The following is a 21973-nucleotide window of genomic DNA, read 5'->3' on the forward strand; positions in this document are numbered from 1 at the left end:
CTGTCGCTTTTGTCCACGAAACGAGTCAGGGGTACACACACACACACACACACACACACACACACACACACACACACACACACACACACACAGACATATATATATATATATATATATATATATATATATATATATTCCAAATTTAATTCCAAACAAATCATATATAAATGTCCATCAGGTTTAGAGATTATGTTAAAATATTTTTAAACGTTCTTCCGTTGTGTCAAGTAAAAAAAACAGAGTCACGCGCACGTATTTAAAGTGTAAAATTGTCAATGATTGTTTCCCTTGCACTTAGTGAATTGCAGCGCCAAAATACAGCCCACGCGCAGTGGCTTATTGCCCCCCTTTAATCCCGCTCCGGCGCGAGGGGGGGGGGGGGTGTCGGCTATAAGCCGTACCTCGCTCGGATGTTGCCTCTGTGCGGAGCGCTGATTGTTCTCTCCGCGCGGCCAGTGGGGATTTGATAGCCGCCTCGAGCACCGGGTGAGTGAGAGTGGGTGAAGTGCGAAACATTTGGCTCTGAACATCGCGAAAACGCGAAACGGGGCACGGGCACCCAAGAGTCCGTTTGCGCGCGAGGGAACTTCCTGCGCTGTTAGGAAACAAGACAAGCGGGACCATCATATCGATCCAAGGGCTCGAACTACGCGTCTATATTTTTACAACGTAAATGCATCACTTTTGCCCAAGGATCACAGCAGCGTTATTTCTATTCGCATCTGCATAGCATTTGACTAAATCCAAATGTCCTATGTCATTAGGGCTGTGCTTCTATGTGCAGGTGTTTTTTGTAAGTAAATTCCAAAGCAACACGACGCAGTCATAGCTGGCTGATACATCTGGGACTGGATACGTTTGTGCGTGTCTCGGAGAACAAGCAGGAGAGAAGGAGGAGAAGAGGAACGTAGAGACCGCTCTAGGGTCTGCATATTACGAACTGAAAAGACACGACGAGCCCTGGCTGTGTGTAGGATGTGCTGAAACTAGAAGCACCCTCGGCTCAATACAGTCGTTGTAACACTGCGCCCTGTGGCTGCTCACCGACGTGTCCGGTCCGGAGCTTCGCTCATGGGTGACGGTGGAGCGGATGGCGTGCTACTATTTGGTCATCAGCTCCACGCACCTCAGTAACGGACACTTTAGGAGCATCAAAGGAGTTTTCCGGGGTCCACTCTGCGGGAGCAACGGAGGCGAATCACCGGTAATCTCGATCGTACCCACGCAGCTTGCTTTGAGTTGTGACCATTTATTTATTTGACAGAAGCTCTGAAATCCAGTATTTCCACGGGAACATGATTTTGGGTGTCAGTGTGTCTAAAGTTTGTACCGCTGTCTAGGGAGGACAAACATGTAATCTAGACATTCTCATCTTCGTTTAAAAAGTATATTTTGCACCTCCTCAAGAACAAAACATTTGCTGTCCACACGTTCAACCACGTATTTGTTGAAATGTAAAGATGAACATTTTGCACCGTGTTCTATCACGTAGGCTACGTGATTTCCACAGCAGTGGGGAAACGTTTTCAGTTTCTTATAGTTAAACCACTCGTGAAGTCGGATTGTTAGCAGAGTAACAAATCACCCAGGTTAGCTCCAGGTTAGTTTAGATTAACAAGGGGTGCCTCGCGAGTAGGCTAAACATCTAAACAAGGAGCGGTAGGGTTACATTTTCAAGCTGCAGCGCCATACGGGAGTAGGATGCTCACGTGCTGACGTTCATTATATATTCCGGCTCGCGAGACTGCTGGCTAGTTGCGGTAAGGTGTGTGGCGCGTGACTAGGCACTAGAGAAGATTGACCTGCACTAGAGAAGATTGACCTGCACGTCTTTCCCTGGCACGTCACCAGTTGAGACAGCACAAAACTTTGGGAAATCAAAACTGATTAACATTTATTTCCATTCTCCACTTTTCACTGAAGATTTAACAGAAGACCAAATGTTCAGAGTTGTGGTTCAAACCACTGATAAAGACACGTGCTTTAGTCAGTAAATGGATACGAACCAAACTGATTTGGACTGTTTGCCTTTCTGTTTTAACATGACTGTAAAGAACCACTTTAGGGCATTTTGTCTGACCTCTGTGTCCTAGAGAGAACCTCCGCATGCAAAGGTTACCATGTAGAAGAGTCTATGTGTGAGAATGCGTGTGCGCGCATGTGTGTGCATGTGTGTGATCTTTTGCGCGCGGTCTATGAGCAAAGCTTTGCGAGACCATGCACCCGCGCGGGTGAGTGTCGGAGTGGAAACGCCAGTTTTCTGTGTTTTTCTCACTCAGCTGCTTTTTTTGTCCACACCCTAAGACGGGACCAGCGTCCAGCACAGTGTCCATCACAGTGTCCTGGAGCAGGATCTTTAGATTTGCTGCTCTAAGAGGATGCTGCTCTATTTTCTATAATTCATATGACTGACCAAGAAACAGGTCTCCTGATCACATTAGCCACATCTATATCTGATCACATTAGCCACATCTATATCTGATCACATTAGCCACATCTATATCTGATCACATTAGCCACATCTATATCTGATCACATTAGCTACATCTATATCTGATCACATTAGCCACATCTATATCTGATCACATTAGCCACATCTATATCTGATCACATTAGCCACATCTATATCTGATCACATTAGCCACATCTATATCTGATCACATTAGCCACATCTATATCTGATCACATTAGCCACATCTATATCTGATCACATTAGCCACATCTATATCTGATCACATTAGCTATATCTATATCTGATCACATTAGCTATATCTCTGATCAGGAACGCAGAGGAAAGTTCATCGTTCTCCCATATGTAAGTGAGTTTAGGTGAGGTTATGTGATGTTAGGTGATGTGAGTTTAGGTGAGGTTATGTGAGTTTAGGTGAGGTTATGTGATGTTAGGTGAGGTGATGTGAGTTTAGGTGATGTGAGTTTAGGTGAGGTTATGTGATGTTAGGTGATGTGAGTTTAGGTGAGGTTATGTGATGTTAGGTGATGTGAGTTTAGGTGAGGTGATGTGAGTTTAGGTGATGTTAGTTTAGGTGAGGTGATGTGAGTTTAGGTGAGGTGATGTGAGTTTAGGTGAGGTGATGTGAGTTTAGGTGATGTGAGTTTAGGTGATGTGAGTTTAGGTGAGGTGATGTGAGTTTAGGTGATGTTAGTTTAGGTGAGGTGATGTGAGTTTAGGTGATGTGAGTTTAGGTGAGGTGATGTGAGTTTAGGTGATGTTAGTTTAGGTGAGGTGATGTGAGTTTAGGTGATGTGAGTTTAGGTGAGGTGATGTGAGTTTAGGTGATGTTAGTTTAGGTGAGGTGATGTGAGTTTAGGTGATGTGAGTTTAGGTGATGTGATGTGAGTTTAGGTGATGTTAGTTTAGGTGAGGTGATGTGAGTTTAGGTGAGGTGATTTGATTTTAGGTGATGTGAGTTTAGGTGAGGTGATGTGATTTTAGGTGATGTGAGTTTAGGTGAGGTGATGTGAGTTTAGGTGAGGTGATGTGATTTTAGGTGATGTGAGTTTAGGTGATGTGATGTGAGTTTAGGTGAGGTGATGTGATTTTAGGTGATGTGAGTTTAGGTGAGGTGATGTGAGTTTAGGTGAGGTTATGTGATGTTAGGTGATGTGAGTTTAGGTGAGGTGATGTGAGTTTAGGTGAGGTTATGTGATGTTTGGTGATGTGAGTTTAGGTGAGGTGATGTGAGTAGGTGAGGTTATGTGATGTTAGGTGATGTGAGTTTAGGTGATGTGAGTTTAGGTGAGGTGATGTGAGTTTAGGTGAGTTGATGTGAGTTTAGGTGAGTTGATGTGAGTTTAGGTGAGTTGATGTGAGTTTAGGTGAGATGATGTGAGTTTAGGTGAGATGAGTTTAGGTGAGATTATATGAGTTTAGGTGAGTTGATGTGAGTTTAGGTGAGGTGATGTGATTTTAGGTGATGTGAGTTTAGGTGATGTGAGTTTAGGTGAGGTGATGTGAGTTTAGGTGAGATGAGTTTAGGTGAGGTGATGTGAGTTTAGGTGAGATGATGTGAGTTTAGGTGAGATGAGTTTAGGTGAGATTATATGAGTTTAGGTGAGGTGATGTGAGTTTAGGTGAGATTATATGAGTTTAGGTGAGGTGATGTGAGTTTAGGTGAGGTGATGTGAGTTTAGGTGATGTGAGTTTAGGTGAGGTGATGTGAGTTTAGGTGAGTTGATGTGAGTTTAGGTGAGTTGATGTGAATTTAGGTGAGGTGATGTTAGTTTAGGTGAGTTGATGTGAGTTTAGGTGAGGTGATGTGAGTTTAGGTGAGTTGATGTCAGTTTAGGTGAGGTGATGTGAGTTTAGGTGATGTGAGTTTAGGTGAGATGATGTGAGTTTAGGTGATGTGAGTTTAGGTGAGATGATGTGAGTTTAGGTGAGATTATATGAGATGATGTGAGTTTAGGTGAGATTATATGAGATGATGTGAGTTTAGGTGAGATTATATGAGTTTAGGTGAGATGATGTGAGTTTAGGTGAGGTGATGTGAGTTTAGGTGAGATTATATGAGATGATGTGAGTTTAGGTGAGATTATATGAGTTTAGGTGAGATGATGTGAGTTTAGGTGAGGTGATGTGAGTTTAGGTGAGATTATATGAGATGATGTGAGTTTAGGTGAGATTATATGAGTTTAGGTGAGATGATGTGAGTTTAGGTGAGGTGATGTGAGTTTAGGTGAGATTATATGAGATGATGTGAGTTTAGGTGAGATTATATGAGATGATGTGAGTTTAGGTGAGATTATATGAGTTTAGGTGAGATTATATGAGTTTAGGTGAGGTGATGTGAGTTTAGGTAAGATTATATGAGATTATGTGAGTTTAGGTGAGATTATATGAGATGATGTGAGTTTATGTGATATTATATGAGTTTAGGTGAGATTATATGAGTTTAGGTGAGATGATATGAGATGATGTGAGTTTAGGTGAGATTATATGAATTTAGGTGAGGTGATGTGAGTTTAGGTGAGATTATATGAGATGATGTGAGTTTAGGTGAGATTATATGAGTTTAGGTGAGATTATATGAGTTTAGGTGAGGTGATGTGAGTTTAGGTAAGATTATATGAGATGATGTGAGTTTAGGTGAGATTATATGAGTTTAGGTGAGATGATGTGAGTTTAGGTGAGATTATATGAGTTTAGGTGAGATTATATGAGATGATGTGAGTTTAGGTGAGATTATATGAGTTTAGGTGAGATTATATGAGGTGATGTGAGTTTACGTGAGATGATATGAGTTTAGGTGAGATTATATGAGTTTAGGTGAGATTATATGAGATGATGTGAGTTTAGGTGAGATTATATGAGTTTAGGTGAGATTATATGAGGTGATGTGAGTTTAGGTGAGATTATATGAGATGATGTGAGTTTAGGTGAGATTATATGAGGTGATGTGAGTTTAGGTGAGATGATATGAGTTTAGGTGAGATTATATGAGGTGATGTGAGTTTAGGTGAGATTATATGAGTTTAGGTGAGATGATATGAGTTTAGGTGAGATGATATGAGTTTAGGTGAGATTATATGAGGTGATGTGAGTTTAGGTGAGATTATATGAGTTTAGGTGAGATTATATGAGTTTAGGTGAGATTATATGAGGTGAGGGAGATCACAGTGAAGTCAGCTATTTGGACTCCTCTCACCACTGCGTAGACCCTTAGTTTCTAACCTTATGTTTCACACTCTTTATAGTGACTGGATGTGTGTTGGGGTGTGTGTGTGTGTGTGTGTTACACACATTTGCCCACCTTCCACTGTTTTTTCTTTCTCCTCTTGCTTGCACGGATGCTTTCATCTTCCTTAAACTCTTCTCAGACCATGAAATCTGTTACTCAGACCGTGCAGCTTGTATTCTTACCATTAAACAGGCGTTAGTGCCTGTGTAGTGCCTGTATGTATTGGTGTGTGTGTATGTATTGGTGTGTGTATGTATTTGTGTTTGTGTATGTATTGGTGTTTGTGTATGTATTGGTGTGTGTGTATGTATTGGTGTTTGTGTATGTATTGGTGTGTGTGTATGTATTGGTGTGTGTGTATGTATTGGTGTTTGTGTATGTATTGGTGTGTGTGTATGTATTGGTGTTTGTGTGTATGTAATGGTGTGTGTGTATGTATTGGTGTGTGTGTGTGTGTGTATGTAATGGTGTGTGTGTATGTATTGGTGTGTGTGTATGTATTGGTGTGTGTGTGTATCTGTGTGCATGTGCTCCTCTGTGTGCTTTCAGAGCAGTTAGCCCCCAGGTCAAACTCGGCAGGACAACGGGTGGAGTTGGCCTGCCTGGTCTCAGGTCTGACGGGCAGTCTGGTCTCAGGCCTGATGGGCAGTCTGGTCTCAGGTCTGATGGGCAGTCTGGTCTCAGGCCTGATGGGCAGTCTGTTCTCAGGTCTAATGGGCAGTCTGGTCTCAGGCCTGATGGGCAGTCTGTTCTCAGGCCTAATGGGCTGTCAGGTCTCAGGCCTGATGGGCAGTCTGGTCTCAGGTCTAATGGGCAGTCTGGTCTCAGGCCTGATGGGCAGTCTGTTCTCAGGTCTAATGGGCTGTCGGATCTCAGGCCTGATGGGCAGTCTGTTCTCAGGCCTAATGGGCAGTCTGGTCTCAGGCCTGATGGGCAGTCTGTTTACAGGCCTGATGGGCTGTCGGGTCTCAGGCTTGATGGGCAGTCTGGTCTCAGGTCTGATGGGCAGTCTCGTCTCAGGCCTGATGGGCAGTCTGTTCTCAGGTGTAATGGGCTGTCGGGTCTCAGGCCTGATGGGCAGTCTGTTCTCAGGCCTAATGGGCAGTCTGGTCTCAGGCCTGATGGGCAGTCTGTTTACAGGCCTGATGGGCTGTCGGGTCTCAGGCTTGATGGGCAGTCTGGTCTCAGGTCTGATGGGCAGTCTCGTCTCAGGCCTGATGGGCAGTCTGTTCTCAGGTGTAATGGGCTGTCGGGTCTCAGGCCTGATGGGCAGTCTGAGAGCAGATGCTGTGAGATGTGTGCTTGATCCAGCTTAAATCAAGGTGTCATGTTCACTTTGGCTCAAAGCAACACAAACATGAGTTACACACACACACACACACACACACACACACACACACACACACACACACACACACACACACACACACACACACACACACACACACACACACACACACACAAACACACACATGCACACACGCATTTCCTCCATGGAGAGTTGACTGATAGTTTCCATCTTCCATCTTCAATAATATTTTGCATTTATCGCAACACTATTCCATAGTAATAGTCCATAGTAATGTCTTAACATTACATCTATAGGTTGAGCAATGCAAAAAGATCTCCAAATGAATGATCAGCACTTTGCTCTTTATTCAGGAGATATGAGTACATTTCATGGAGGCGTTTTCCGCTGCCTGCGATGTGGTTTTTAGCAGAGCATCAGCCACAGTGTGTCCCTTAGCTTTGGAACTAAAATCATACGCTGAACATCCTGCAAAGAACCTCAGTGCTTTTGCTTCAGGCTTCCCAGTTTGAACTGAGGTTCCTCAATCCACAAAACACGCTATTGTGAAAAGAGAAGTAGCTTTTGCAGCTTTTGAGTTTGTTTTTCCCCAAACGAAACATGCATTCAATCACTTCTCTCTTTGTATATCAACCACTCACTCACCCACACCCCCGCCCACAACCAAACACCAACCCACACACGCACGCACACACACACACACACACACACACACACACACACACACACACACACACACACACACACGCTCAAATGCAGTAGTTCCTCAGATATACACCAGAGGGCGAACATCATTGGCCAGAACGTTTGGCAGGTCATCTTGTTTCTGAGTAGCGAAAAAATGCTGCCAGCTTTGGGTTACGTTAATTAAGAATGAACTCAGTGACTGCGTGTCTCCGAGTTCCCTCTTGATGTGTTAAAATCGCTGCTGAAATCGCAGCGCTGTACAGTTCAACAGGGAAACGCTGTTTCACACACACTCTAGTTCCACCGCATGCATGTGCACGCACGCATTCCCCCCCCCCACACACACACACACACAAAGCACCATGTGGGCTGCAGACCTTTTTCCACACCATGCTTGTGATGTGTTTACTCCTCCGTGCTGTAATGAGTCGGAGAACGAGGGCCCAAATTAGCCCCACTGCTGCGTGCCGAGTTTCTCGCTACCGTTCGCCACGTTGGCCTTTGCTGATTTATTTCTCGTCCGTGACTCCATCCCCACGCACCATCAATCATTTAAAAAGTCGTGCCAGAGAATCCTCTCAAAAAGCACCGCATAACCCTGACTGTGCAGGTTGATTCAGTTCACTATTTAAGCTCAGTTGGTATGTGCTAATTCTCACTAACTGATAAGCTTCCACACTCCGTCTGTAAGTGGTTCGGTGATGATGGAGCAGGCGTGATCAGTGACTGGCGCTGTGCTGAGATCAGCATTTTAAAAAAATAAGAGCACAAGCTCAGCCGCTACACTAATAGAGTGAAGCAGGCGCCGTTTAATATTCCGCTCCAGGCCGCGGCCGTCCTCTGAGGTTGCCTGTCTGAAACTCTTTGTGCCGAGCTCCTGACGCTAACAGGGTGTGGGAACAGTAATCGCAGAGGAAGGCTAATGAATCACTCTCTCCTCTTAGAGGGCCATACACATACACACGCGCGCACACGCACGCACACGCACACGCATACACGCGCATACACACGCGCACGCATGCAAAGGCAACGGGAATTTGTTTTTTTGTTTGTTTTTTTCTCATGTGTTGTCATTCCATTCTCAAAACTTCCACAGCGTTAAATCTTGGGTCAGAGAAAGGGCCTATAAAAAGCCATGCTATTTTTCAAGGCTTTCAGAGAGAGTGGACACCAGTAATTGCCCCCACTTACGCTAATTAAGCACTCAGAGATAGAGAGAAAGAGAGAGAGAAAGAATGAGAGAGGAAAGAGGGAGACTAGTCATCCGGTTAGTGGGTCGGAACGGAATAGCTGAGGAAAGGATCTCTTCAGGAGTTTAAAAGCAGTTTGAGCTTTCAGAACCCTTCACCATTACAGGAAATGATGGCTAATTGCACCAAAGTACTGACAAATGATCCCTTATAAGAGTGGAAGAGAGAGAGATCTCAGACCTCAGAGAGGGTCAGATGGAGTTCAGAACAGGATCTACTCTCTACCACAGGTTAGCTAACAGATATTTGTAAAGTCACTCAGAAGTCATGTGGGGTGATTGTTCTCACATCAGTGATGTACAAGGAAATGTGTGTTAATGTGTGTGTGTGTGTGTGTGTGTGTGTTTTAAAGGAAGTTAGTGTGTTGAATGAATGAGTTAGTTAAATGGGTCTGATCGTTTTCCTGTAAACCCCTCAGTTCCAGCATCTACCTAAATGATGGTGGACCTTGGCTTTGTGAGTGTGTGTGTGTGTGTGTGTGTGCGCAGGGGGTTCAGGTACCTCAAAAAAGGTTAGGTTAATTTTTCAGAGGACATCCAGTCCTGCTGAGTCATTTACAGAACATGTTCTGTCCAGCTGGGTTTTTGCTTATTATTCTGTTAAAAACAGTCACAAGTGGATCTACAATCAAAGGAACGAAAATGATATTGTTCGCCTATTATTAATAATTTTAATGATCCATGCATTTATATAACGTTCTATTTAATGAGACAAAACTATATTATAATTAGACATTGAATTCTGTATATACAAGAATACGTTCATTACTTTTACAGTGGAAAGCTACGCTACTCAAAGTTTCCATGCACACATACAAAACATCCAGAACTACAGTTACAGGATTTATTGCCCAGTAGGTGTAACCCTAGGTGTTAACACTGGACATTTTGTGTTAGCACACCATAGGACTTAACATTGGACATTTTGCTGTGCATGCAATAGTGAAGCCTTCACTACAGCGTTGTATTAGGTGTCTGGGAAATGGAGCACTTGGAGAGAGACATGTTAACCTTAAAACTCCACTGCAGAACTCTAAGAACATTCCAGCTGCACCAACATCCGGTGAGAATCAGAAGTTGTATCTTAACAGGCACCTCTCCCTTTATGCATGTTCAATGCATGTTCTCCTCTCTTCATCTGCTCTGTGACCCTCCATCAGACATACAGAGGCCCCTTCTTCAAAGGCGACGCACTGGTTTGATGGTATGTCTGAGTGTTACCAGACCGGCTTTCTTGTTTATCAAATGCATCACAAAGCGAGTGTGAATCTTCCGGCTGCTGAGTGTCGCTTCTCCACATGCCTTCAGGAACCCATGGGAGCTTCTGCCTATTGACTTACAGTCCCTTTGCGTGTCCTTCTTGGGCAGCGGAACAGCCCCTGGCCTGACTGTCTGCTGTGGATGTGTTGTACGCCGTCGGTTGTACTATGGCTCCTGGGGTCTCTTCTCCTGAGTTTCTGTCTGAATGGCTTGATAGCGAGACAGAGTGGCATCAGGGTTTTTTGGCAGTCGAGACGAGTTGGTGCGTAGCTGTCTCTGCGATGACAGTGGTGCGGGGGCGTAACCACTCTCCTGATTCCCCAGTGGTGTTGTGTGGTTATCTTGTAGAGTTTTTGCTGTACTTCCTGCCTCTTTCCACGGTCCCTTCACCATGGCTACGACCATCTTCTCCTTTGGCCCAGGAATATTAGGGAATACTGGCAATGTGAGTAAAGTCTTAAACAAAGATTTAAAACCATTTTAAAGAGTAGGTTCCCCTCTCCTAAATGAACAGCTCTGTGCTGACATGCTGCCCTCATGTCTCTGCTATAGGGTTAGTCGTTTTGGGTTATCATTGTACCACTCATTGTGTCTCACAGGCAGCGTGGCAGTGTTCTTCCTACCCTGGACACCTTACTGACCAATTCCTTGGTGGTCAACATGTGCAGAGTTGAAAATTGTCTCATAGGGCGACAAATGTTCTTTGTCCTCTCATCAAGAGGTCCCATATTCCAGGCAAGTTCTGTTGTTCAGACCAGTTCAGTACAAACTGGAGGTAGGCGTGATTTTTGTCACCACCCGGTTTCACAGTCGCAGGTTGAATCTCCTTCATGTTCGGTTGCTGTTTATCGCGGCCTGCAGACACTTTACATCAGCATCTTGTTCTTTTTTTTTGCCTGAGTGAAGGTGTGTTTCACTGGAATTTAAGATAAGGTGTCCGCTGTAATTAATTGCTTACCGGGCACAAAAGCATGCTCAGCTGATAACTCCTGTTTCCTCGGTCTGAGGCCCAGAATTCAGCAGCAGCTTATCCAGGGATTTGGGACATGAAAAGACTTTGTCCTACACGAGCCTGAGCCGCCGCTAATGTTTCAACCAGCCCCAGCATGTCTGTTCGTCGCCTCTGACAAACGTCTACAGAAAAGCACGATTGGTTGCCTGTCACCACCGTCCAACGGTTTCTCCATCGTGACTTCAATTCCAGTACATTGTGTCTGCAGTCGTGCAGGTTTGTACCTAAGGTGAGTAGCGGTCTGGCGCTCACAGTAAGCAGAGTTCACTTTACCGCCTCTGGAAAGCATCGGAAAGGCTCTCACTATGGCACTCATCAGAACCTTCCGTTTTTCTCCAAGCCATTTGGTGGGCGGATGTATGATGCAAGATGAGGTAAGAACGTCCTTAGGTAGTTAGCCATGCCCATCATTCTTCAGATGTCCGCAACACATGGAGGTGCTGGCATTTCCATAATAGACGTGACCTTGTCCGTGTGTGAGATGACCTCATTGGAGTTAAACCACGGCTCCCAGACATGACTTTATCCTTGGGAAACTTCCATTCGTTATTCAGTGTTAAACCTATGTGAACCTGATGCAACCTGAAAAAAGACTTGCATAAAAACTTGTGTCACTGGCACAGTAAGTGACACCTTCGCATCTTTCCGTTGGTGTCAAGCGTCACGTTCCAGGGGCAGATGGTGCTCCAAATGTCTTTTGAAAGCGTAGAGTCCAAGATGTGTGACAAAGGTGGTCAAGAGAGCCCTGTCTTCTGTCAGTGGGGTCTACCAAGATCTGTTGTGGCATCCAGCCTGGCACCAGCTTCAGCTCCTGAGATCAGTGCCACTTTGAAAAGACGCGTCTGCTTGCCCCTCGTGGCATTGGTACAGTGGCCAGCCCTGTGCAGCGATTGGCCATCACACTTGTAGCATCCTTGCATTCAAGGCCATAAAACCTTTATTTGATCTCCCAGTAGGAGCACAGTCCTCCGAGGAGAAGACAGAGTGTATGTCACTGCTCTCAGCTCCAGTTCAGTTTTGTAGGACTCTTTTAACGTCTCCAAACCCTTGAATCAGAAAGCTGGCAAATAAAGTCTTTCAGTTTAGCCGAGACTGTGTAAACACGCTTGAACATATGCAGACCTTCTGTCAGTGCCTTAGCAGTGGCTTTTACAGTCCACATAATGTGTAGGTGTCCTCCTCATCTGTTTCATTTCATTCATATCTAGGAAGCGGTTTTCCAGCCCGTGATCTTTTGCGGGCTGTCTGCAGGACCCCTTTATGCTGCTGATCAAAAGCTGAAGCTTGCAATTTCGGTATCTGCTGGTCCACTATCTAAATTGAACTCGGTGTTCTCTTCATTTAAGCTGAGTAGTTCATTTCATTCATTCATCTCTGTTCCCAGGTCGCTGAGGAAGGCAACGTCCTCTACCCGTCGGTCCCCATGTTCTGATATGGAGCTGACCTCTATGTCTGATTTGTATCTTTACAAAATGACCTGATTGGTCACTTTTGTGACACTGCCTCATCCATGGAGAGGTCTTTCCATATCTGTTCTCATTTCCATATCTCCCACAAATTGTTTATCTGTTTTCTTTTTCTGTATATGATGTGATTTTGAGCTTTTTCATCTAGTTTGTCTCGCTTCAAGACTTTCTGATGTGCTGCCATGTAGAATAGGTTGTTGTTTATTCAGATTCATTCTGCCTCATCTTGGCCATCTACTTCTCCAGGATTAAGTCAGGATCTAGTTGTAAATGTTATGACAGTTTTGCATTACAGATGCTAATGAAAAGCCTGTCCCTGATCAATTCTACTCTTTGAGCTCTGAATAAAAAGTAATCCACCAGAGAGTGACTGGCTGAAATAAATGACTTTATCACTTTCTCAGGCTCTTGCAAGTGCCTATTGAAATGTGCACGATCAAAGATAAAATTTTTCCCACTTAGAATAGGTGCTTCCAAAAAGCTCCTCGTACAAGATCAGACAATTTCTTTTGCTCATCTATTAAAGCCATTTGTCTGAGGTTAACAATTGGCTACTTAACCCATTAGGCACTAATCACAAAACTAATAAAACTCACTCATCACTGGTTGCTTACAGATTCACAGGCTGCTGATATTCCAAGGTTTATCAAGAAAAATGACATTAAGATTTTTCAAAGACAAAGCAAGCAACAAGAATCACCATTCAGCGCCCTCAGTACTTGATGCTAGTGACTCTGTCTGCCTTCTCTCTCCTCAGTGCTCTCATCTCTGATTTATGCTGCACACATAGTTATTATGCGAGTCAGTATTATGATCTGATCATTATTTCTATGCATATTATCCAACTCTTAACCATATAATCCGTAAAGGTAACTGGGTTTAATTATTTTCAGGTGAAGTTTAATTTATTTAATGACAGAGGATGTGACTTCAAGGGATTAAGACCACACATAAGGTGGTCATAATTATTAGATAGCTTCTCTACTTCAGGAATATGAGCCAACTAAGAGGCATAACTGAGGCTGAGAAGACAAAAATAAACTGCCTATCACAGGGTGCAACACAATGCAGATTGCAAAACATTTTGTTATGAATATTGATGAGGGTCACACAGATGTGTGGAGAAGGAAAAGTGCAAGTTGATTGCAAAAAGCTGTAGGATACAAAGAAGCTGTGAGCCTCCAACGCCAGCGTATCTCAGAACTACAACCTTTCAGGAGCGTCTACAAGAACAAGACGCTTGTATGTCAAGTGCTCAGAGACATAGCATAGGTATGTATGGCTGAAACATAACTACTGAAGATCTACAAGCTGAAGTTCCCGGATCAAGAAACATCTGAAGTCCATCCTCTCAAAGGTGATATGGACCAGTGGAGTGACCGTGAGTCTGGGTGGATGACATGGGCTGGCCTGTGGGTGGATGACATGGGCTGGCCTGTGGGGGGATCACCTGGGCTGGCCTGTGGGTGGATCACATGCGCTGGCCTGTGGGTGGATCACATGAGCTGGCCTGTGGGTGGATCACATGGGCTGGCCTGTGGGTGTATGACATGGGCTGGCCTGTGGGTGGATCACATGGGCTGGCCTGTGGGTGGATCACATGCGCTGGCCTGTGGGTGGATCACATGGGCTGGCCTGTGGGTGTATGACATGGGCTGCCCTGTGGGTGGATCACATGGGCTGGCCTGTGGGTGTATGACATGGGCTGCCCTGTGGGTGGATCACATGGGCTGGCCTGAGGGTGGATGACTAATGGGCGTAGAGTATCAGTTCAAGTATGGCATCAGCAAGCTGTAGGAGCGACACTGCTGTTGCCTGCTATAATTAAAGATGTGCCAGTTAGACCTTTTCAGGTTGAAGACGGACCTCAAATCAACCTGCTAACCTCCTAGCAGCTTCCAAGAAGCCACATTCAAGGAGGCCATGGAGTTTATGCAGTGTGTACGTCAGGGTGCAGCCATTTGAATTTGGATCTTTATCGGTGGTGTCAGACGAAGCCTGACACCACCTCCTGGCTAGCCATCAAAGTCATCAAAGCTGACAGAATGATGACCTGGCCCTGTTCCTCATCTGACTTAAATCCTATTGAGATCTTCTGGGTCATTCCCAAGCACCAGATTTATAGTAGTGGAACACAGTTCACCTCTTTGAACAGCATTTGGGAGGCTGTGGTGGCTGCATCAGCTAAAACTCACTGTAAAATTCAAGAAATTGATATTCGATGGATGGACGGCTTGTCTTTGTTGAAAATATGGCCAACTGTACATTTTATTTTCTGTGTAGGAGTTTTTAAATTGATTACAAAAGTTATACATAAGTACAATGTATTTGTTACTATTCTGGAAAACTGGTGACTCTTCTACTGTTCAAATCCAAGCTGTTAGGACTGTAGCATCTACACTGCAATCTCCAATCTCCAGTCTGGTTTTCATACAATGAATAGTACTGGGTACGTAATTATCTCCTGCATTCTTACTGATTCTGGTGTTGTCCCCCCACTATGATTTTAAGTGTGGCATTTGGTGTCATACACCATGAAGGATGAAGGATTCCTAGCTTTGTCTTTCTGGTGTATTACTTGTACTACTAATAACAAACTACTAGAGTTTATTGTCCCCCTTTGAACCATAAATCGTCCACTGACACTGTGTGCGTCCCTCAGGGACTGCTCCTTGGTCCTCTTCTTTTTATTATTTACATACTGCCTCTTGTTTAGATCATTTGCTACCATGATTTCCATTTTCTTTAACGGAAGAACATTGATATTTAGATATGCTGGTGTTTATAGCTCTGTTGTTTAAGGGATTTCCTGAAGTCTTTCAGTATACTCACAATTTAGTCACTCTCAGTAGTCTCACTCTAGTAATTCTGCACACATCACCATTGTCCTCTATCAGTCACTCTATGACCTCTTGTTATATTAGGTGTTTGAAATAATTAAGGCTAAGAGAGAGGTATGTGGTTAAACACAACTAACCACTTGAAACGAGATCACCTCCTGCTTTGACTTTCCAACAATTCCATGTTGAAATATAATTCCAATTTCTGTACATGTCATATGGGACAGAAATCTGTTGAAATACTTTTATCATTGTTTGAAGACAATGACTGTATCATTAACTGTAATTTTTCTTAGGATGAGGTGGTTTAATGTAGGAAGAAGTCACAAGGTCCACGTGGACACCTATATTGATTGTCCTGTATGCTGCTGTCCTGATTGGGCCTGTGTCTGCTCAACCTCCATCTTGGCAGGTCCCATTAATTATCCCACCTGTTTCTACCTCACCCAGATCTGAGTGTGTGTGTGCATATGTGTGTGTATGCTGACAGTCGACGGTATGTTTTGGTTTGCTTCAGTTTTACTTCATCTTATTCATCTTATTTTAGTGTTTGACCTTTGACCTTTTTTAGTGTTTGACTTGGTGGCGTCTATTGATTTCACCTGCACCACACACACATATATATGCATATAGAAGCTCAGTTTTTGAGTAGATATAGTTGAATGAACGTTTGTGGTCTGCTGACACCATGTTCTGCATGTTTTTACATACTGGTTGTCACAGACCTACGGTGCCAGAGTTCCTTCCTGGTACATTTGGCATTGTGTGGAACATCTCAAATGAAAGCTTTTAAGTGTCTCTTACAAATGAAAGACACCATTCATAGACCCGTTTTGTTAAATGTCAGACATCCTTTTTCGCAACTGTTTCCCATTTAATAGATGTGATACAAAATGACAGCCCTAAATCTGACCTTGTCTTTCAACTAGTTCACTCCTTTTATTTTGGTGGAGAACGTTGCAGTCAGGGTTGGCCAGCTTTTAGGTCTGATAAGAACAGACTTTCACTCAAGCTTTGCAAGATTAGATGTGAAATATAATTCACTGGTATATTCAACATTTTGTCCAGTGCAATGGTCTTGATGATGGTGGGATGGGCAGGTGATGTTATTAGAGTTCACCCTTCTCCAGACTGATGAGAAATTCAATCAAGTTCTGTTGACATTTTGAGCTCATTCCAGGTAGGTAGACAAAGCCCAGGCAAAGAGGAATAAAAGCAGATGTGGCAAGGAGATAGAGAGAGAGAGAGAGAGAGAGAGAGAGAGGAAGATGGGGTGAGGGAGGAAGAGAGAGTCAGACATGGGGAGAGACGGTGGTGGGAGCGAGAGAGTGAGATGTGGAGAGAGAGAGTGGGGCAGACAGACATGGGGAGAGACGGTGGTGGGAGCGAGAGAGTGAGATGTGGAGAGAGAGAGTGGGGCAGAGAGACAGGCAGACAGACATGGGAGAGGGAGGGAGGGGAGGAAGAGTCAGGGACAGAAACGAGAGGAGTGAGAGAGGGAGAGAGGGAGAAAGGGAGAGGAGCATCATTCTCAGGTAGGAGCAATCGGTCTGTCCAAGACCTTTATCTGCCTGACTGTTCGTGGTTTCAGTAGTTGGACTGTAATAGTTTGTGGAAGTTTGCTGTTCAAATCCCCTTAGCATTCACCCTTCTAAGAAAGAAATGTGTCCTGAATAAGAAAGCGAGTTCCAGTTTCATCAGTGGAGTGTGTTGGCCTTTTGTAGTACACACTCCTAAAAATGACAGGATCATCCAAGCATATACCCGTGTAGTCCATCAGGAAACCAACTATGCACAGATACATGCTGTGCTGAGCACTACACACACAGCTAGTCTGGGGCAGCACCAAACATGAATGGCCACTGTCATTAAGGGAATAGTATGTAGTTAGTGCAATGTATAGTTGAATTCATACCTTGTCATTGCTCTGTATTCTTTTGCACTGCAGGTGTGAATAGACCTGCCAGAGTTTCATGACTGCATTTCATGTTTCAGAGCATAGATGAAGACGCGTCCAAAGTTAATCATTTCCCTCAAATGTGCACAGCGGTATTTGACTGCTAGGTGGATCTTCTGATCATGAGTAAACCCAGAGCAGTGTGGTAAATACACTTGAATCATCAGCCTCAACCGAACTCACCCCTGTAACAAGCACCCCTGTAACACGCACCCCTGTAACACTCACCCCTGTAACACTCACCTAAATGGCACCAATTAACACTCTTAGGATCTTAAATGCTATCATTAAGATTAAATAATATATGGAATGATTTCAAGGACAAAAACATTTCTTAAATCCTAAAAAAATAGATTTGTCCTGATTTTAAATAATGCATCAAAAGTAAAGCATTTATGAATGAGACATAGTCAACTGAGGAAGGTTTTTATTACCTATTCATAAACGATGAACTAAATACAGTTGGGGGAGTGGATTTGTCGAACCTGCCACGTTTGACAGGATGCGTGATTTTCTGTCAGCTGTGTTTCTGATCAAAACGTACACTAATGTGTAGCATGGACAGAGACACACTTCTGTCTCCATGGAAATAAAGACATGTACTAGGCTGTTTCATTAAGCAGACGAGAGAGATGGATTGGGAAATGGAGGCAGAAGGTCCTCTTTCTAAATCAGTGTGTCTCCATTGATTAAATTAAGGCATACTCAAGAACTCTCAGAGGAAATTTCCTGTTACTACTAACGGCATAAAAATAAAGCTGCCCCTCCCCCCAGCACAGCCCGTGCGCTGCCCAGAGCAAGTTCCTGAGGTAGTTCAGCTGATTTGCTGACACAGTTCTGGCGGTGGCGGTGGTGGTGGTGGTGGTGGTGTGTGGGGGGGTCGTGTTTGTGTGCACGAGAGGTGGGGTGTGTGCGCTCGTACATGTGAGTGTGTGTGTGCGCGTGCTGGAAGTGTGATCCACTGCATATTAAACCCCACCTGTCATTTATGAGCCCCTCCATCATCATTTCACAGTGCAGCTGACACACATCACTGCAGTACAGGTAGCACGAGAGACGGTGGGATTCATAGGAGAGTCATAGGAGAGTCATAGGAGAGTCAAGGAGAGTCATAGGAGAGTCAAGGAGAGTCAAACAGTGAAAGGAGGCACAGAGTTTTTCTTTAGAGTCCCGCTTTTAACAATGCGCACAGACTGTAGTGCTACTGTCTTTACCTGCACTGCTGATGCCTGCTGAAATTATAGTGTGTGTGATGGATCAGAGGGTAAAGGGTGGGAAAAGCACCCGTGGGGGGAAGGGAGTGTGTGGACTTCACATGAAAGGCTTCAGTGTGTGTTATGATCACACTTGTCAGTGTCATGAATTCATTGATTAAATTGAGCACAAAGTTAATTACACCGAAAGCATCACAAGAGATTACCATTAGGATGATGAAACTGCGCTTTGTTTCAAAACATAGCTGACAAAACCCAGCACACGTTGGAGCATGTGTGCATCTTTGCCCATGTTTGTGTGTTTTTTTTTGTGTGTGTGTTGTGTGTGTGTGTGTGTGTGTGTTGTTGTATCCAAAGTCCGTCATAGTCCAGTGGTTGATTAGTGCTGTCTGGAACCTTGGCAGTTTGAGAGATTAACTGCATTTGAATCTCAGCATAGGTTAGTGGGATAAGGAATTCTGGGTAATAGCTAATAAGTCATAGCCTAATGTGCAAAATATTATTACTGTGCAGACATTACTATAGCACAGGGATTTGACTGCCTCATATAAATTAGGCTGGAAACACTTAACACGTGAAGATGCTCTGAGCCTGCGAATGCCATTTCTTGGTAACTGTAACTGCGACAACTGTGTTCAGGTGTGTTGTATTGTGCAGATATTATCTGTTTTTGTTCCATGACCACCCACTACAGAAGAATGTCCTGCACAGCATCCTGGTTGGATCAAACCCCAAGAGGTTGTGGTTTTACTCACGGGGAATGTTCTGGAATATTCTGGGGAGACTGGGGACAAAACAAAGAGTTAGAGTTATAGTTGGGGCGGGGAGGGGTGGGTTGTGTGTCATATATATTCAGCTCTGTCCTCATTTCCAAGCAAATTTGATTATTTATTACTTTCATATTTATTTATGGACTAAGGTCAACTAGAGAGAGGACAGCAACCCAAAAAGCTGGCCTTGGAAGTATATATACGGGCTACACACACACACACACACACACACACACACACACACACACACACACACCTGGAGAAATCTCTTTATTTTGTGACTTTTTAACATCTAGCAAATGTAGGCCAGAGGTGTCTGTAGTGAGAACCATAGGGTCTCTCTGAACACACACGCCTCTCTGCTGTGTGTTGAGACGTGTGGATATGGAATGGGGTTAGAGGAGGGCATGTTTTTAGGTGTTTGTGTCCAAATGCCCCATGAATTTGATGTTATGTTTATTTTATTAAGTTTATTTACTTATGGAAAATGATTTTTGTTTGAAAAACTCTACATAGATCGTAATAGGCGTGTGTGTGTGTGTGTGTGTGTGTGTGTGTGTGTGTGTGTGTGTGTGTGTGTGTGTGTGTGTGTGTGTGTGTGTGTGTGTGTGTTTACAGATGATGTGACTATAGTGTGAACTTATTTTCCTGATACTGTTCAGTGATCCTTACCCTTAGGCAACCTGCCCTGCCCAAACTATATAGAGTGTATCCTACCCAACCCTGGAGAGAGGAGACACACTCACACACGCGTGTGCAGACACAAACACGCATGCAAAGAGAAGCAGATTGGTATTTGTGATTCAAGGCTGTATGTATGTGGGTTTGTGTGTGTGTGTGGTCAGATTTAGCATTCAGATGGGACATCGAGGTAAATTGATTTTCTCCTCTTTACAGCCCTGAGCAGGTTCCATTCTCTGTGTGTGAGGGTCTTATCATGTGTGAGTGTGTGTGTGGGTTCTAATCGGAGCAATTGCCGTGATAATGTCATCACAGGGGCCAAATGTTTGTATGCTGATAATGTTTCTTTGTTTTAACAGTCCACACACACGCACACACATTTGCACGCATGCCTGCATGCACACTCACACACACACACACACATACTCTCGCATGCATGCCTGCATGCACACACACACACACACACACACACACACACACATACACAGAGGTTGTGGGAGTTCTTGTGGAAAATTGAATTGGTCAGCCAAGGTGTGGCATCTAACTAATCACTTATTCTGGAAAAATGTAAATGACGATATAGTAGAAACTAGTATAGAAGTGAACACTGTGGCTAACTGCTAAGGTGTAGAAAACACCACTGCATGACATCTCATTCTCCAAACTGCAGAGAGATTGCAGTTTGATTTACTGCGATCATATGAAATGTAAAGCCTAAAGCCTCTCAGAGCTGACTTCGGTTCAACCCCCCGGGCTGCGCATAAAATCTGTAACGTTTAGACTATGAATGAGCTTCTAGCAGTCAGCCACAAATCAGTCCGTTGAGAAGCTCACTGACGTGTGCACTCCGGTGAGCTCACTGACGTGTGCACTGTGGTGACACGCCAGCACACGTGTAGAGAGGCAGCCAAGCTCCCGCTGCAAAGACACAAATGCATGGTAACATCCAAACTGAAAGATTAAGTCACTGTACGTGCTGTCAATCAAACAGATCTTGTGTGCTGCAGGACGTCATTGACTTTGAGAGACCTCAGTGTTTGTTTGCTTGTTTGCTTGTTTGTTTGTTTTTTGGAATGGCGGCGCTTGCTGCATGTAGCCAATCGGGTTCAGTTCAGTTCTGGTTACTAGGCCCGAGTGAGGGTAGCCGCATGCTTCATTCTGAGACTCTTACTCCATATTCCATTTCAGCCATGCAGTACAAAACAGAATAATGCTAATGGCTGATTACTGAACATACTGAGCATGAGCTGAACTGGGCGGGGCTTAGTTTTACCTGGGACCAACCCATGACTCCGCCCCTCCGTCGTCCTCATATTTGCTAACATGAAAATCTCAGGGAGAGACATGCAAACAGTTATCCAGCATTTCCCAGCAGTTCACTTCGCCTATTAACGACACACAGCTTCCCAGAAGCACAATTCCTCTAAGGAATTTACAGAGAATCATTATGTAACTGCTTAAGAGGCCATTTCTGTTTTTAGCAGTATACACATTGCTGATGAACTACTGCTTAGTGCTGGAGATTATTAAAAGCAGATAGAGAAATACAGCTTGGCTTCTGGGAAGGGACTCTGAAGCCAGTGTTGATAAGTGTTCTGATGCTTTGCTCATAGCATTAAAATAGTGTTTGTATATTTTGTATTTTTTTTTTCTGTGTGTATGTGTACATTGGCACACTGATTGCCTTCATGTTGACAGGAGAGAAGTTTTTTGGATGGAACTATTCTTCCCCCAACAATACTGTTACTATACACACATAGAGCCAAGGAAGATAATAAACCCACGTTGGCCATGTGTGTGTTCATTCATTCAATGCTCTGTTTAGTGCC

At 44.0% G+C, this 21973-nt stretch overlaps 1 protein-coding gene across 1 annotated transcript in view; it reads left to right on the top strand.

Annotated features, from left to right (window-relative positions):
* The first annotated feature begins 411 nt into the window (after window positions 1-411).
* Window positions 412-21973, top strand: part of znf804b (zinc finger protein 804B) — a 104072-nt gene continuing 82510 nt past the window's right edge. The window contains exon 1 of the mRNA XM_077013136.1: window positions 412-1204. Within this exon, the coding sequence (XP_076869251.1) occupies window positions 1091-1204 (114 nt within the window). The 5' untranslated portion in view covers window positions 412-1090. The remainder of the gene's footprint in view (window positions 1205-21973) is intronic.

The sequence above is a fragment of the Brachyhypopomus gauderio genome, chromosome 7 (assembly GCF_052324685.1).
Source record: "Brachyhypopomus gauderio isolate BG-103 chromosome 7, BGAUD_0.2, whole genome shotgun sequence".
Classification (NCBI taxonomy): Eukaryota; Metazoa; Chordata; class Actinopteri; order Gymnotiformes; family Hypopomidae; genus Brachyhypopomus; species Brachyhypopomus gauderio.